Here is a 16,640-nt window from a genome sequence, read left to right as displayed (position 1 = left end):
AGGAGGCAGGAAGCGCCCGGCAGAGAGCGGGGAAAGAGGCGGGTGTCGCTCACGCACAGTCCTGTGGTTGGAATAAATCTCTGTGTGCAGGGCGGAACAGTAAGACGGACAGAGCTGTGGGCTGGGCTGGTGACCCGGGACGAAGGAGGAGACGTGCTCACGGGCAGCGCAAGTGAAGGGGCCGAGAACCTGGGGGAGGCTCGCCGTGGAGGGCGGCCAGACGGGCCGCGGCCATCGCTGCTGGCGCTGGGGGCAGGCGGGGAGCTCTGTACCTGTCCACACCTGAGTGACCGATGGTCGTTTCTGCATGATGAAACATGCTTTCGAGAAAGAAACGGAGAGCAACCCGGCTCTGGGAGTCCCCCGACAGAGCAGGGGCCCTGGGACAGGACCCCAGGGAGCCCGGGTGCCCCGGGGCCAGTGCACACCTGCACCCCGCCCTGAGCCAGGTCAGCCTCTGGGGCCCATGGCAGGAGCAGCGGTGTCCGGGGCTTGTGTGGTGGGGACAGGGGAATGGGGCCTCGGGAGCATGTGCCCCCGCCCCCAGCCACCTGGAGCCAGGCCGGCGCTGCCATCTTTATCTTTCTGACTGCACGCACTGGAGGGGCTCTCCTGTTTCAACCAGAGCGTGGAAGGTGTGGGCTATGAACGGGACTGGCGCTTAGTTTGGGAGTTGGTGGCGGGGTGGGGTCTCTAGGGGTCGATGGGGCTGTCAGGACAGCTCCCTGCTGAAGGAATGCTTTGCCAGGCCCTCACTTAAGGCATTTATTCGGAAATGGGATGGGGGGCGGGGCTCCTGACGCCACAGCTGGCCCAGGGTCCTGTGGGCTCCTGGATTCCCAGAGCACACAGTAGGGCCAGGAACAGCAGCACGGAGCAGTGGCCAGGCCTGGGCGTGTGGTTTTGGCTCATCACGTGCTGGATCCAGCGGTAGTGGTGAGTGATGTTGGTATAGACGCCGGGCCGGTTGGGCCGACCGCAGCCTATTCCCCAGCTCACGACTCCAATCTGATACCACAGGCCATCTGTGTCACACACCAGGGGTCCACCCGAGTCACCCTGGGGAGCACGGTGGGTGAGCCCAGCCTGGGGCCAGCAGAGTGACGGGGAGATGAGGCGGGGCGCAGAGTGGGGTGGGCTGGGTGCAAATCCTGCCTCTCCCCCTACAGCAGCCAAGCCTTGGCCTCCCCGGGGATGGAGTGAGAGTCGGCAGGGACTCAGCGCCAGGAGCCCCGGGGGGCCGAGGGAGGGCAGGGAGTGGGTGACACTTACAAAACAGGAGTCCTTGCCCCCTTGGGGATCGCCAGCGCAGACCATGTCTCCCCAGATGGTCCAGCGGAAGTCAGTCCTCTGGTACAGGTGATTACACATGGAGGTGTTGATGATGGCGACCTGCACTTCCTGGAGGGTGTAGGGATACGGCAGGACTGTCGGAAGGTGGGAGACAGCGGGAGAGGCAACCTTAACCTTCTCTGAGCCGTGATGCCAGCCCCTGTCGGGCTGGGGGCTCCCAGGGCATGCTATGCCCACTCCTCAGCTCTGTTTTTGCACCCGGCACATCAGGGGCTCAGCAGTGTCACAGAGGGACGGGGGGGGGGGGGGGCAGCTACGAGAGCTCCCTGAGACAGCCTCTGCCGGGGACCCCTCAGTGGCAGCAGAAGCTGGCAGACCAGAGCGGCACCTGTTGGGCCGTCTCCAGCAGCCCCTGGGTATGGAGCCAGCAGCCTCAGGACCCACTTCCAAGTAAGAAGAGAGCACACGAGGCGAGTGACAGAGCCTGCTGAGGACCCACACCCCGTGCAATCCCTAAGTGGCTCTCTAGCACCACCCCATCCCCAAGGAGCACAGGGCACCAGGAGCTCTGGGGAGAGCGCTCTGGACGCCGGCAGACAGAGGCGGGCGGAGCACTCCTGCGGGGGCAGACGCAGAGGTTAGGAGGAGCCACAGTGGGGGTTTCAGGACCCAGGGGGGGGGGGGCAGAGTGGAAGATGCATGAAGAAACCCCACTGAGCTGCCCTTCCTGCCCAGCCCACCGCCCCCTGCCTGGGCAACGGAGCCAGGCCAGGTCAGCCGCTCTCCCTTCCACGGCTTTGGCCCCAGATGGTGTCTGGAAGGCAGGTGTGAGCTTCCTGCCAGCAGGCGGGCAGAGGCCCCAGCGACACCCCGAGACCAAGGAGGTGTTGCCGGGCCTTCTGCAGCTGGACCGTGCCCACCCTGCCCTGCCCATGCCCGGCCTCACTCTCTTCCTCTTCCACATTGCCCCAGCCGGTCACCCAGCAGTCGGTCCGGTTCACGAACTCCGCTGTGGAGGGCAGCAGACAGATGGGCTGGATGTTGTCAGTGTAGCCCACGGAGCTAGAGAGCTTCAGCAAGGCGATGTCATAGGGGGACTCGTCCTTGAAGCCCGGACTCAGGAAGATATTGTCCACCCCGTAACGGTTGTAGTAGGCCTGCAGGTTCCAGAAGGCCGGCCTGGCAGACAGCTCGCCAAACTGGACTGTAAACTCGAAGGCGTCGTTGGACCTGCCAGGGGAAGAGCCCGCAGTCAGGCGCTGCACGGGAGGGCACAGCGGGGCCGCTCCTGGACGTAACACTGACTGCGGGGGCGAAGAAGCCCCCAGCAAGCCCTGCGGGCCCACTGTCACCCACTGCCACAGCCTGGGGCTGCCCCCAGTGGTCCTGCCCCTCTCAGAGCCCAGGCCTTTGAGAGGGCTTGCACTGAGGTGGGCACCAGCACGCACTGGGCCCAACGCTGGCCGGCGCCCTCCACACCTGGGAGCCACACCTCTGAGAGGTGGAATCGGGGTGGCAGCAGGTGAAGCTGTTTTCATTGTAAAACAAAAAGGACAATGTACCCAAGGGTGTATGGGCATGGTCTGGGAGAACATTCTGGAGGAACCTGAACAGGTTCCCTCTAGGGACAGCCGCAGCCTGGAGCGAGCCCCAGGCGCGGGCAGGCCCCGGGTCCAGCCCTGCGGGTGCGCGCTCCAGGCGCGGGCAGGCCCCGGGTCCAGCCCTGCGGGTGCGCGCTCCAGGCGCGGGCAGGCCCCGGGTCCAGCCCTGCGGGTGCGCCCCCCCTCCCGCGCCCCGGCGCCCCACTCACGACTGGAAGCAGTGGGCCGCGGTGAGCGCCCAGCGGCGGCTGAGCAGGCTCGCTCCACAGATGTGCGTGCCCCACTGGCGCAGGCTGCCTTGCCAGGGCCAGCGACCGAGCTCCGCGTCTTCTCCGCCCACCACGCGCGTAGGGATGGTCTGGTGGCCACACGGCCCTGGGACGGCCAGAGACCCACGGAGGAGCTGCACGAGAGGCTCACCCCACCTCGGCTCGTCCCGGGGGCGCCCGCCCCTTCCCCCAGGAGGCAGTCACTGTGGGCGAATGCCGGCCCTGGGGCGAGGGAGAGCAAAGGGCGAGGCGCACCGGGCACTGCGCCCCCCGCGCCCCTCACGGCGAGCACGCGCCGCGAGCGCCTTACCTGACAACAGGTTCGCTTCCGGCGGCTCTGGGTGGGGCGAGAAGGCAGAGTTTCCTTGGCGTCTAGCCCCCACCCTCCCCTCCCCACCTCGGGTCCAGTTGCCGGCGACCCCGAGCTCACCAGGCTGCTTGGGCCCCACGCTCGCCAGCAGCAGCAGCGCCAGCGCCAGCAGCAGCGTCCGGCCTCGCGCGCCCATGGCCTCGGCCGCCTCCTCCTCCTCCTCCGCACCGTGGCGCCCCCTCGCTTCCTCCCGCTCCGGGCGCGGCCAGGCGCCCCCTGGGGGCGAGGGCGCAGGGTGGGCGCCCGGAGGCCGCCCCGGCCACGCGCTCGTCTGCACCCTGGGGTCTTGGCCGTGCCGCCGGGGGCCGCTCGGCCGCCCTCCGGGACCGAAGACCCGATGCTCAGCCAGGAGGCGCCCATTAACGCACATTAGGAACCTCCGCGGTGTGGCGCCCCGGGCCCGGCGCTGCTGGGCGCCCAGCTCCCTCACAGGACGTCCCGGGAGGGAGCTGGGCGCCGACTGCCCCCTGGCGGCAGGCGCCGGTACTGCTCGCATCGCCCGGCTCAGGAATTTTTTTTTTCCTATCTAGGGCGCATACAGGTACCATTAGATGACCTTTTACTTAATCAATAATCATCGTACGTGTTTAAGGAATACAGCATGAGGGGCCGGCGCTGTGGCTCAGCGGGTTAACACCCTGGCTTGAAGCACTGGCATCCCACATGGGCGCCGGTTCTAGTCCCGGCTGCTCCGCCTCTGATCTAGCCCCCTGCTATGGCCCGGGAAAGCAGTGGAGGATGGCCCAAGTGCTTGGGCTGCTGCACCCGCGTGGGTGACCCAGAAGAGGCTCCTGGCTCCTGGTCAGCTCAGGTCTGGTCTTTGTGGCCATTTGGTGAGTGAATAAGCAGATGGAAAACCTCTCTCTACATCTCTCTGTAACTGTTTTCAAATAAATAAAATAAATCTTAAACAAATAAAAAGAAAGAAAGAAACTATTCCTCAGGCCAGGCACCGTGACACAGTGGTTAAGCCGCAGTGCCTGGGGTCAAGTCCATCCCAATTCCAGCTTCCCACGACTGCACTCCCTAGGAGGCAGTGAGTGAGGGCTCGAGTAGAAGCATCCCTGCTACCCACATGGGAGACCTGGATTCACTTCCTGGCTGCTGGCTTTGGTCTGGCCCAGACCTGGGTATTGTAGGATATTTGGGAAGTGACCCAGTGGATGGAGGAGTCCCCCTCTGTCTCTAACTTTGAAATAAGAAAAAAATAATGTTTTTGGAAAAGGACATTATTCCTCACATCCAACCTCACCCAGTGCCCACTGCCCCTCCCCCCACCTTTCCAGCCTCTGGGGGGGAACCCCTGTGCCACTGTTTCTGTGACAGCAACTCCCTGATGGTCAACACACTCTGTGTCATTCTGTGCCTGCCTTCCCCCAGCCGGACCATGCCGCTTGCCGCCAAGCCTGGGGCTTCCACGGCCAGCAGGAGGCGCCTTCCCCTCTCCCTACACCCTGGACACTGCCCTCACCCTGGTCTGGACCCTGGCACCCTGCTTTGAGCCCCGGCAGCTTCCCGGGATCGAACGACCCCTCCCACGGTCGCCGAACCTGCGCAGGGGCAGCTTTCCTTTGAGCACCGAGCTGGGGGCCGATTGCTCCCCACACCCCGAGAGCATGGACCTCTGTGTGCAGCCACAGCCCCGCCGGGGCTCCCGGACTCTGCTGGCCCCCTGTCCTCTCTGACCAGCACGTGCGTCCTTACGCTGGGCGACTGTGACCCTGAGCCATGGCCTCTGAGGTCTGGGGCCGTCTGGTGGACCCGACTCACCTGTGCATTCCCAGCCCGGCTTCAGGGGCCGCCTTGGGTGTGTGGGTGCCCCCTACACCCCCACAGGAAGGCAGCGTGACCTGTGGCCCCATGAGGGCAGCTGGGGAGGCCGAGAGCCCTCTGAGGTTGACAAAGTGAGGCCAGCTTCCCCCTGGGGCTCTGCACAGCACGCTGGGGCGCAGGTGGTAAGGGGCTTGTTGGGGGCCCCCGGTTCTGGGCTGTCTCAGGGAGTGTGCTGGGGACCCCGGGAGCTGGGCGGCCTGAGGGTCCCCAGCCAGCCCTTGGTCCTGCTAGGTCCCGAGAGGACAGGGTCTCCTGAGGTGCCTTGGCGGCTCCCACCCTGCTCCTGCCCCCAGGGGGCGCCTGGCCGAGCCGGAGCGGGAGGAAGCAGAGGGGGCGCCCAGGTGCAGAGCAGCCATGGGCGCGGGGGCGGGGACGCTGCTGCTGGCGCTGCTGCTGGCGCGGGGCGCACCCCAGGAGCCGGGTGAGCTCGGGGGTCGCCGCGGGGCACCCGAGGGGGTGGGTGGAGGCCGGGGAGCGTGGACGCCAGGGAGCTCACCTTGTGTTCTCCGCGCAGAATCGGGCGAAGAGGACTTCCTGCCAGGTAGGGCGCGCAGGACGCGCTGCGCGCGGAGCAGCCGGGCCAGGTGCGGTGCGCGGCACGCCTCACCCCTCCTCTCCTCCGCTGCAGGTCCCATGAACACGGAGCTGTTCTCAAGTAACCGACGGGCCCGGGGGCGGGGCGGGCTGTGCGGGGAGGGTCCGGTGTCACCTGCTTCCCCGGCGGGGCGACCCGGGGGCCCGCGCGCTTCTCCAGGGATCCCCGGTCCTCACACAGCCGGGGCGAGGGTGGGCGGGCTGGGCTGTGGCTGCCCCCTCAGTGCGTGTCTCTGTCCACCGCAGAGCCCTGCGGAGAGCGGGAAAATAAGCCGCTGATCGTGGGCGGCGTGGAGTCGGCCCGCGGGCGCTGGCCGTGGATGGCCCACTTGTCGCTGCCGAACAGTCACTTCTGTGGGGGCACCCTGCTGAACCACCGCTGGGTGCTGTCGGCCGCCCACTGCTTCGGAACGTGAGTCTGGGGAGAGGGCAGGAGGAGGCCTGTGCTCTGCCGCTGGATCTGGGCCCCTTGCGTCACTGCTGCCCCTGGAGAGAACCCCGGGCACGTTGTTCCAGAATGTTCTTTCAGAACAATCCCATGCACTTTGGGGGCATCGTCCTTTTGCCTTACAAACCCAAGGTGGGCTAAGGTGGGCTTCCTCCCCGATTCCCGCTTCAGCAGGTGTGGACCAAGGTGGGGGAGGCATGAGCTGAGGTGGGCTGGGGGCTGGGCATCCAGCTTTCTCCACCCTGCCCAGTGCCCACCCTGGTGGCCTCCTCTGCCAGCTCCTTTTTGGCTGACAGAGGCTCACTGGAGGCTGGGCCAGTGTCCCTGTCCTAGGACAGCTCTGTGAGGTGACAAGATCAGGGGGAGAGGAGGAAGCCCCGTCCCCTCCCGGTCCCCAGGCTGGGGCCGTGGTGGTGACAGTCTGTGAGCTGGACTTGCTGGTGGCTTGTGGGAAGGGCGGTGTGGCAGCCCCCAGTGTCACCTCCCTGCATGGCCCGCTGTGCCCAGGGGGTGGCGCTGCTGCCCAGCACAACGACTGTCGTCACTGGGGCAGGAACCCGGATCCCTCCCGGTGGCAGGTGCAGCTGGGTGAGCTGAGCAGCAGGCCTGATCAGTGGAGCATCAGCGCTTACCTGAGCCGCTACCGCGTGAGCAGAATCATTGCGCACCCCAGGGCACATCACATGCACCACGACGTCGCCCTGGTGGAGCTGGCCTCCCATGTGACCTACAGCGCCTACGTCCAGCCCGTCTGCGTGCTCTCCTCCACTGCCATGTTCCAGCACCGGCCCGACTGCTGGACCACTGGCTGGGGCTTCATCCTACAAAACCAGAGTGAGCCGGGGCACACGTGGTGGGGAGGGGCGGGCACCGTCCTGAACGCCCTGTTCCCGCCACAGGGGGCCCAGCAGCCCCTCTGAGGTCTCTGAGGGCCCTGGAGCCTCTGTACGCCTGCTCGGCTCTCTCTGTTCCAGTTGTGCTAGGGGGAGCCTGCCTCCCCCACACTGACCCCTGGGGGGCCTCCAGCCTGGCCGAGGATGGACAGGCTGCGGGGCGGTTTCTAGATGCACGCTCCACTCCGTGGCTCTCTGCTTCCGACTCGCGCCAGCGCCACACGGTCGGATTCCGGGAGCTAAGCAGTGTCTTCCACCTCAGCGACCCTGAGACCTCCGACCTGGTTCTCCTTTTCCAACACTCTCGGGCTCCGTCCCGGGCCGTACGTACTCCACACGAATGGAGAGTCCGCTGTGCGTTGCCCAGGCAAGCGACACAGAGCGCCGATGCAGGCGGCGTGGACGCGGTGCCGGGGCGGTGCGGCCTTCACCCAGCTCGGCGACGCCTGTGGCTGGCTGAGTGCACAAACCTTGCTCCGCCACAATGGAACTTGGTCCACTTCATCCTGAAGTCGTCTCTGTTTCCTTCTCGGAGTGTTCATTCTGTCCAGAAACAGCTGCTGTGGAGGCCGATCCCGCGCCGTGCACTTGCTGGGTTCGCTGATGAGGTCCAGCAGGGTCCGAGGCCTCTGCGGGTCCCCTCCTGACGCCCCTTGTCGTGTGCACAGCTGACCCTCCTCTAGCAGATGCGGCGTGAACCCTCAGTCTGAGCTGAACCCAGGGGCCAGGGCAAGACCCCCGCTCTCTCCTGACGACACAGGGAGGCTCTCCCGACTTCTCCCTTGAGCGTGGTTTTAGGTCATCCATGGTATTGCTGGATGGCCACGAGGGGCCAACCACAGGACACCGCCCCCAGCACTGCAGCGTGGCCCTCGTGCTCCCCGTGTCCCTGGTGGCAGAGCACAGGCTAAGGTCGTGTCCTCTGTCTTCTACCCCAGGCATCCCTGCTCCATTCAACCTCCGGGAAGTGCAGGTCACCATCATAAACAACACCTGGTGTAACTACCTCTTCAGCCTGCCCTCTGAGCGCCACCTAGTGGAGGAGTACATGGTCTGTGCCGCCAGACAGGAAGGCGGGGTGGTCTGCAGTGTGAGTGACCCTACGCGACTGAGGCAGACTCCCTGCCGTCCCAGCCCCCGCCCCGCCCCCACCTGCAGTGCCTGCCTGAGAGCAGTGGCAGGGGCAAACCACCTCCTTGCACAGTCCTGCTCCTCCGCCCTCACGCCAGCCCCGCCCGCCCGCCCGGGTGCTGCTGGCCCACTTAGCAGACGCAGAAGCTGAGGCGTGCTCGCTGCAGGGGAGGGGAACTTGCACCCTCCTGCCCTCCCCGCCCCTCCTCCCTGCCCCAGGCCATGCTCACCCACGTTGCTCCCCAGGGCGACTCAGGTGGACCCTTGGTCTGTGACATCGATGGAATCTGGTACCAGGTTGCAATTATCAGCTGGGCAATCGGCTGTGGGCTGCCCAACCGCCCCGCTGGCTACGCCAATGTCAGCCAGTACTTCAAGTGGATAAAGTTGGTGGCTGGTGCGCCCAAGCCGGACCCCTCCCCTACTCTGCTGCTGCTGGCTCTGCGCTGTGCTTCCTGGGTTCTGTGGGCAGCATGAGCCCCCACACACACACCTATGAGGGTGAGCTGGGTGCCCCAGCGCCAGCCCCTTCCCCGGGACTATAGGCACCCAGGGCTGGGGTGGGGACTGCCTGTGGACCTGGCTCCTAGCCTCTGTGTCTCATTTGCTAATAAACCTGTGTGGGTGTCCCAGCTGTCACTCTGAGGTTTGTGCAGAGCCAGTGTCTTCATGAGCAACGCCCTCCGTTCAGCCGGGTCCATCCAGCCCAAGACAGTCCCCCCACTCCCAAACCTCTGTCCCCCGATAGTCACGCTCTGGTTGAAACAGGAGAGCCCCTCCAGTGCGTGCAGTCAGAAAGATAACGATGGCAGCGCAGGCCTGGCTCCAGGTGGCTGGGGGCGGGGGCACATGCTCCCGAGGCCCCATTCCCCTGTCCCCACCACACAAGCCCCGGACACCGCTGCTCCTGCCATGGGCCCCAGAGGCTGACCTGGCTCAGGGCGGGGTGCAGGTGTGCACTGGCCCCGGGGCACCCGGGCTCCCTGGGGTCCTGTCCCAGGGCCCCTGCTCTGTCGGGGGACTCCCAGAGCCGGGTTGCTCTCCGTTTCTTTCTCGAAAGCATGTTTCATCATGCAGAAATGACCATCGGTCACTCAGGTGTGGACAGGTACAGAGCTCCCCGCCTGCCCCCAGCGCCAGCAGCGATGGCCGCGGCCCGTCTGGCCGCCCTCCACGGCGAGCTTCTCCCAGGTTCTCGGCCCCTTCACTTGCGCTGCCCGTGAGCACGTCTCCTCCTTCGTCCCGGGTCACCAGCCCAGCCCGCAGCTCTGTCCGTCTTACTGTTCCGCCCTGCACACAGAGATTTATTCCAACCACAGGACTGTGCGTGAGCGACACCCGCCTCTTTCCCCGCTCTCTGCCGGGCGCTTCCTGCCTCCTGCCGTCAGCGCCGTCAGCTGCCTCTCAGGGGCGCGTCAGCGATGGCTGCCATTCTCTGCCCATGCCCCTCGGCCATGCCTGGGCTTCCACGGCCAGCAGGAGGCGCCTTCCCCTCTCCCTACACCCTGGACACTGCCCTCACCCTGGTCTGGACCCTGGCACGCTGCTTTGAGCCCCGGCAGCTTCCCGGGATCGAACGACCCCTCCCACGGTCGCCGAACCTGCGCAGGGGCAGCTTTCCTTTGAGCACCGAGCTGGGGGCCGATTGCTCCCCACACCCCGAGAGCATGGACCACTGTGTGCAGCCACAGCCCCGCCGGGGCTCCCGGACTCTGCTGGCCCCCTGTCCTCTCTGACCAGCACGTGCGTCCTTACGCTGGGCGACTGTGACCCTGAGCCATGGCCTCTGAGGTCTGGGGCCGTCTGGTGGACCCGACTCACCTGTGCATTCCCAGCCTGGCTTCAGGGGCCGCCTTGGGTATGTGGGTGCCCCCTACACCCCCACAGGAAGGCAGCGTGACCTGTGGCCCCATGAGGGCAGCTGGGGAGGCCGAGAGCCCTCTGAGGTTGACAAAGTGAGGCCAGCTTCCCCCTGGGGCTCTGCACAGCACGCTGGGGCGCAGGTGGTAAGGGGCTTGTTGGGGTCCCCCGGTTCTGGGCTGTCTCAGGGAGTGTGCTGGGGACCCCGGGAGCTGGGCGGCCTGAGGGTCCCCAGCCAGCCCTTGGTCCTGCTAGGTCCCGAGAGGACAGGGTCTCCTGGGGTGCCTTGGCGGCTCCCACCCTGCTCCTGCCCCCAGGGGGCGCCTGGCCGAGCCGGAGCGGGAGGAAGCAGAGGGGGCGCCCAGGTGCAGAGCAGCCATGGGCGCGGGGGCGGGGACGCTGCTGCTGGCGCTGCTGCTGGCGCGGGGCGCACCCCAGGAGCCGGGTGAGCTCGGGGGTCGCCGCGGGGCACCCGAGGGGGTGGGTGGAGGCCGGGGAGCGTGGACGCCAGGGAGCTCACCTTGTGTTCTCCGCGCAGAATCGGGCGAAGAGGACTTCCTGCCAGGTAGGGCGCGCAGGACGCGCTGCGCGCGGAGCAGCCGGGCCAGGTGCGGTGCGCGGCACGCCTCACCCCTCCTCTCCTCCGCTGCAGGTCCCATGAACACGGAGCTGTTCTCAAGTAACCGACGGGCCCGGGGGCGGGGCGGGCTGTGCGGGGAGGGTCCGGTGTCACCTGCTTCCCCGGCGGGGCGACCCGGGGGCCCGCGCGCTTCTCCAGGGATCCCCGGTCCTCACACAGCCGGGGCGAGGGTGGGCGGGCTGGGCTGTGGCTGCCCTCAGTGCGTGTCTCTGTCCACCGCAGAGCCCTGCGGCCACCAGGACATTAAGCCGCTGATCGTGGGCGGGGGAGAGTCGGTCCGCGGGCGCTGGCCGTGGATGGCCAGTATGCGCAGGGATAGCATCCCCGTGTGTGGGGGCACCCTGCTGAACCACCGCTGGGTGCTCACAGCTGCGCACTGCTTCAGAAAGTGAGTGGGGGGCTCTGGTGGAGGGGGGCGTTGAACTTTTGTCTCCACCGGAGAGGTGGTACAGGCCAGGAATACAGACTCGTCAACGGGGTGCACCCTAACGCCCACTCAAGGTCCTGTTGCTGCCCCTGGAGAGAACCCCGGGCACGTTGTTCCAGAATGTTTTCAGAACAATCCCATGCACCTTGGGGGCATCGTCCTTTTGCCTTACAAACCCAAGGTGGGCTAAGGTGGGCTTCCTCCCCGATTCCCGCTTCAGCAGGTGTGGACCAAGGTGGGGGAGGCATGAGCTGAGGCGGGCTGGGGGCTGGGTATCCAGCTTTCTCCACCCTGCCCAGTGCCCACCCTGGTGGCCTCCTCTGCCAGCTCCTTTTTGGCTGACAGAGGCTCACTGGAGGCTGGGCCAGTGTCCCTGTCCTAGGACAGCTCTGTGAGGTGACGAGATCAGGGGGAAGGGAGGAAGCCCCGTGCCCTCCCGGTCCCCAGGCTGGGGCCGTGGTGGTGGCAGTCTGTGAGCTGGACTTGCTGGTGCCTGTGGGAAGGGCGGTGTGGCACCTCCCTGCACGGCGCCGCTGTGCCCAGGGGGTGGCGCTGCTGCGCAGGCGCTGACTGCGGTCTTCCCGCCAGGACTCAGAACGTGAAGCGGTGGCGAGTGCAGCTGGGGGAGCTGAGTAACAGGCCGCCGTTCTACAACCTCCGCGCCTGGCTCACACGCTTCCGAGTGAGCAAAATCGTCATCTACCCTCTGCACCTGGGCACGGCCAACGACGTCGCCCTGGTGGAGCTGGCCTCCCGCGTGACCTACAGCGCCTACATCCAGCCCATCTGTGTGCTCTCCTCCACCTTCATGTTCCTGAACCAGAACAACTGCTGGGCCACTGGCTGGGGCCACATCGCAGACAACGGCAGTGAGCGGGGACAGCCGTGGTGGGGCGGGGGGCGCTGTCCTGGACGCCCTGTTCCAGCCACACGCGGCCCAGCAGCTCCTCTGTGTCCTGGGGGCCATGGAGCTTCTGTCCGCCTGCTGCGTCTCTCTACTGGCTCCCACACAGGTGGCTCCCACTGCCCTCCAGACACAGCGCTGGCCAGAAGCCTGCGTGGGCAGTGCGGGGCCGTGGCGCGGCCTGGTTGATCAGCTCTGGCAGGTTTTGTTGCATTCCAGGGTTTGCTCGGGTGGGATCACGTCATCCGCCAGCAGTCGTGGTTTTCCTGTTTCTTGTCCGCCAGTCCTGGCTGGCACCTCGGTTCCGTGTTGAATAACGGGACGAGACCAAGCGCCACGGCCTGCTCCTGAGGGCAGACAGAGAGCTCTCGGGCTCACAAGTGAGCGTGATCTGGCTGTGGGCTTGAAGGTGCTCAGTGGGGATACCTCCAGTCCTGGTTTGTGCATCTTCCTCTGGAGAAATGTTGACATTTTGTAAAAGGTTGTTCACCTACGTGAGAGGCACAGCGACAGAGATCTTCCCCCGGGCTCACTCCCAGCGTGCAGTGCCTGCGCTCCCAGCAGGCATGTAGGCCCAGGCAGCTGCTCCACCACACCTGATCCCCCGAGCTGCCCTTAGCCGGGAGGCGCTCGAGCGCAGATTCCGTGTCTCCCCCACTGTGGGCTCCTCCAGAGTCTCTGTGCTTCTGCGCGGGCCGTGGCCATCCGTGGCCGTCCGTGGCTGTCTGTGGCCATCTGTGGCTGTCTGTGGCCGTCCGTGGCTGTCTGTGGCCATCCGTGACCGTCCGTGGCCGTCCGTGGATGAGGCGTTTCCTTTTCCTCTGTGCTCGTCACTTTGGGTGTGCAGTCGTTCCGAAGTTCCCTTCCCACTGCCCCGTGTCTGCCGGGTCACCCTAATCTGTGCTCTGGCCGTGGGTTCCGGCCCACCCGCCCTCCTTTTTGCCAGCGCCAGGGCCCCCGCTGTGGCTCCCCGGTTCCCTGGGACGTGACGGGCGATTCCCTCCTCAGGCGCGGCACCCTGCACGGCTGCGGGTTTCCTTCCGAGACAGCCCCGGCTGCCCTCGGCGGCTCCTTTTCCTTCATCTCCACGCATTTTCCCGTTGTCCCAGGGAACTCTTTGCGAGGCAGCGGCCATTTAGAGTGCGCTCTCTGCTGTGGCCGGGAAGACCGGTGACTCTGACCGGATTTTGTGGCGCAGGCCTGTTGTGTACCCAGGTATTTCTAAGTGCTCCATCTGCGCAAGGAGTCGCCTCCACGTAAGGTGCCCTTCTTTGGCGTTTGTCATGAGCACTGATTTAAAGTCGATCGACGTGGAGTCATTTCAGCAACCTGGGCCTCTGTGGTTCCTGCCTGCGTGGACCCTTTCCCACTCGGCCCCTTTCAGCCTCTGGGTGCCTTGGGATCAAAGTGTCTCTTGCTGGTGGCAGATGGTGAGAGCCTGTGTTTTAAGCCATTTTGCCAATCTCTGCCTGTTTTGTGTAGCATTCAATCCACTTACGTTAGAAGCATTACCAGCTAGCAAAAATTATACTATCTTGTGATTTGTTTCTTTTTTTTGTAGCAATGAGGGTAGTGCAAAAAGTGCATGGAAAATGGAATTAAAAAGATAGGTGTATTTTAGTGCAAAACACCAAAATCCATACAAAGAGTGGATAGTGAGAGAGAGAGACAGAGAGAAAGGTCTTCCTTTTTGCCGCTGGTTCACCCTCCAATGGCCGCCGCGGCTGGCGCATCTCACTGATCCAAAGCCAGGAGCCAGGAGCTTCTCCTGTTCTCCCATGCGGGTGCAGGGCCCAAGGACTTGGGCCATCCTCCACTGCCTTCCCGGGCCATAGCAGAGAGCTGGCCTGGAAGAGGGGCAACCGGGATAGAATCCGGCGCCCCGACCGGGACTAGAACCCGGTGTGCCGGCGCCGCAAGGCGGAGGATTAGCCTGTTAAGCCACGGCGCCGGCCACAATATGCTTCTCACTGCTACCTGCAAGACTCCCGTTTTCCACTTCAGCGGGGCAGTGGGAGCCCCTTGGCCGGGGTCTGCGCAGACCCCCGAGGCTCCTGCTCTTAGCGCAGTCCTCCCTGGCCGCTCCCCCCACTGCCAGCGGCCCCCATGGTCTCTGCCAGAAATCGGCTGCTGCTGGCCCGGCTCTGGCCGGCTGCAGGCATTTGCGGAGTGAACCAGTGCATGGAAGGCCCCTCCCCGTCTCTTCCTCCGTCTGTAACTCTAGCTGTGAGATAATAAATAAATAAATGTAAAGATGATCACAGCATTGCTTCTGTGATAGCCCAAATATGCGGGATTCAAAGCCCAAGGGGAAGGAGTCCACAGAATAACTCACCTGCAATGTTTCAAATGGATGGTGGCGCGTACCAGCTCGGGAAGCCCGAGGCGATGTTCCAGGCCGCCGGGAGGGGAAGACGTGACGGAGGAGCACCCAGTGCGGTTCTGCACCGCGGTGTTTGTTTTCTGACGTTGAGTGGGGCATCTGGCAACGTTTAGACAGCTCTGAGGATGAGGGGGGTAGGGCTTTCCCGTTGTCAATTTCCTGTCCTGCTGTACAGGACAACTTTGTCTTCAGAAAATACGTGACGGGGAGGAGGAACCGCTGCTGCTCTCGCTGAAGTTCCTGTGCGCGGGAGCAGACGCCTCACTCCCGCTGAGTGCAAGTTCTCGTTCTCGGGTTACGCTGTGTCCTCGTCCTGTCCTCGCGTATTCCTGTTCGATCCACCTCTGGCTTCTGGGAATTCGTGTCTTTCATCACGTTCTGGAAGATCCGTCCTGGATTCCACAGCTGTCGAGTGTTGGAGTTCTAATCTTTTCTTTCATTTGATTTGAAAGGCACACAGAGTCTGGAGAAAAAGAGAGAGACAGAGACAGACAGAGAGACAGAGACAGACCCTCCGACCCACTGGTTCACTCAGAAATGCTCACAACAGCTGGGCTGGGCCAGGACAAAGGCGAGAGCCCAGACCCGATCCAGGTTTCCCACTGAGTGGCACGGACTCAAGGGCTTGTGCTGTCCGTGTGCACATTCGCAGGAGGCTGCAACGGAAGCAGAGATCAGACCCAGACCCAGCACCCTCAGGCAGGGCCATCATTTTGTTAATGGGCACCAGAGATGCAGGGGGCCCAGCAGCAGGTCCACCCATCGGGTCCTTCCGTGCTGCTGATGGTCAGCCTCGTGGGAATCCCCCGGGACTGCACTGTGGCTCCGGCTCTCCTCTGCCCCTGATGGCACAGGACAGGCTAAGGGTGCTGTCCTCTGTTCTACCCCCAGCCGGAATACCCCCTCCATACAACCTCCGGGAAGTGAAGCTGGCGGTCATCAACAACACCTGGTGTAACCACCTCTACACACTGCCCGCCGAGCGCACAGACAGGGCCTCGATCCACGACAGCTGGATTTGTGCCGGCAGGGAGGAGGGCGGGGCAGACGCCTGCGGTGTGAGTAGACCTCGCTCCCTCCCACGTGGCAGACTCCCTGCCGTCCCAGCCCCCGCCCCGCCCCCACCTGCAGTGCCTGCCTGAGAGCAGTGGCAGGGGCAAACCACCTCCTTGCACAGTCCTGCTCCTCCGCCCTCACGCCAGCCCCGCCCGCCCGCCCGGGTGCTGCTGGCCCACTTAGCAGACGCAGAAGCTGAGGCGTGCTCGCTGCAGGGGAGGGGAACTTGCACCCTCCTGCCCTCCCCGCCCCTCCTCCCTGCCCCAGGCCATGCTCACCCACGTTGCTCCCCAGGGCGACTCAGGTGGACCCTTGGTCTGTGACAGCGATGGAATCTGGTACCAGCTTGGAATCGTGAACTGGGGAGTGGGCTGTGGGCTACGCACCCGGCCCGGTGTCTATACCAATGTCAGCCAGTACTTCAAGTGGATAAAGTTGGTGGCTGGTGCGCCCAAGCTGGACCCCTCCCCTACTCTGCTGCTGCTGGCTCTGCGCTGTGCTTCCGGGGTTCTGTGGGCAGCATGAGCCCCCCCTCCCCCACACCTATGAGGGTGAGCTGGGTGCCCCAGCGCTAGCCCCTTCCCCGGGACTGTAGGCACCCAGGGCTGGGGTGGGGACTGCCTGTGGACCTGGCTCCTAGCCTCTGTGTCTCATTTGCTAATAAACCTGTGTGGGTGTCCCAGCTGTCACTCTGAGGTTTGTGTAGAGCCAGTGTCTTCATGAGCAACGCCCTCCGTTCAGCCGGGTCCATCCAGCCCAAGACAGTCCCCCCACTCCCAAACCTCTGTCCCCCGATAGTCACGCTCTGGTTGAAACAGGAGAGCCCCTCCAGTGCGTGCAGTCAGAAAGATAACGATGGCAGCGCAGGCCTGGCTCCAGGTGGCTGGGGGCGGGGGCACATGCTCCCGAGGCCCCATTCCCCTGTTCCCACCACACAA

General features: G+C 64.8%; 3 protein-coding genes across 4 annotated transcripts in view; 2 read left to right on the top strand and 1 right to left on the bottom strand.

Moving 5' to 3' along the window:
* Positions 1 to 739: 739 nt before the first annotated feature.
* Positions 740 to 7,798, bottom strand: LOC133750961 (testisin-like). Of its 2 annotated transcripts, none has more exons than XM_062180744.1 (7): positions 7,041 to 7,798; positions 5,863 to 6,446; positions 3,474 to 3,500; positions 3,104 to 3,269; positions 2,240 to 2,523; positions 1,273 to 1,427; positions 740 to 1,059 (listed from the first exon to the last, which is right to left on the bottom strand). In XM_062180744.1, exons 2-7 carry the CDS (start codon positions 5,999 to 6,001, stop codon positions 766 to 768), a joined length of 1,065 nt encoding a protein of 354 aa, XP_062036728.1. In that variant the 5' UTR covers positions 6,002 to 6,446; positions 7,041 to 7,798; the 3' UTR covers positions 740 to 765. The 2 variants fall into 2 exon arrangements, with proteins under 2 accessions (XP_062036728.1, XP_062036729.1); XM_062180745.1 differs by having other exon boundaries at positions 5,863 to 6,210.
* Positions 6,220 to 16,640, top strand: part of RNPS1 (RNA binding protein with serine rich domain 1) — a 426,882-nt gene continuing 416,461 nt past the window's right edge. Inside the window, exon 1 of the mRNA XM_062180750.1 lies at positions 6,220 to 6,225. The gene's annotated coding sequence lies outside the window, so the exon portion shown is untranslated. The remainder of the gene's footprint in view (positions 6,226 to 16,640) is intronic.
* On the top strand, positions 10,212 to 16,227 carry PRSS41 (serine protease 41). Its single transcript, XM_062180927.1, has 8 exons — positions 10,212 to 10,387; positions 10,610 to 10,737; positions 10,831 to 10,857; positions 10,945 to 10,971; positions 11,155 to 11,320; positions 11,948 to 12,228; positions 15,538 to 15,704; positions 15,997 to 16,227. Exons 1-8 carry the CDS (start codon positions 10,212 to 10,214, stop codon positions 16,225 to 16,227), a joined length of 1,203 nt encoding a protein of 400 aa, XP_062036911.1.

This window comes from Lepus europaeus, chromosome 21 (assembly GCF_033115175.1).
Source record: "Lepus europaeus isolate LE1 chromosome 21, mLepTim1.pri, whole genome shotgun sequence".
In the NCBI taxonomy this organism is placed as follows: Eukaryota; Metazoa; Chordata; class Mammalia; order Lagomorpha; family Leporidae; genus Lepus; species Lepus europaeus.
The sequence above is the reverse complement of the archived record's forward strand: the minus strand, read 5'-3'. Positions and strand labels throughout refer to the sequence as shown.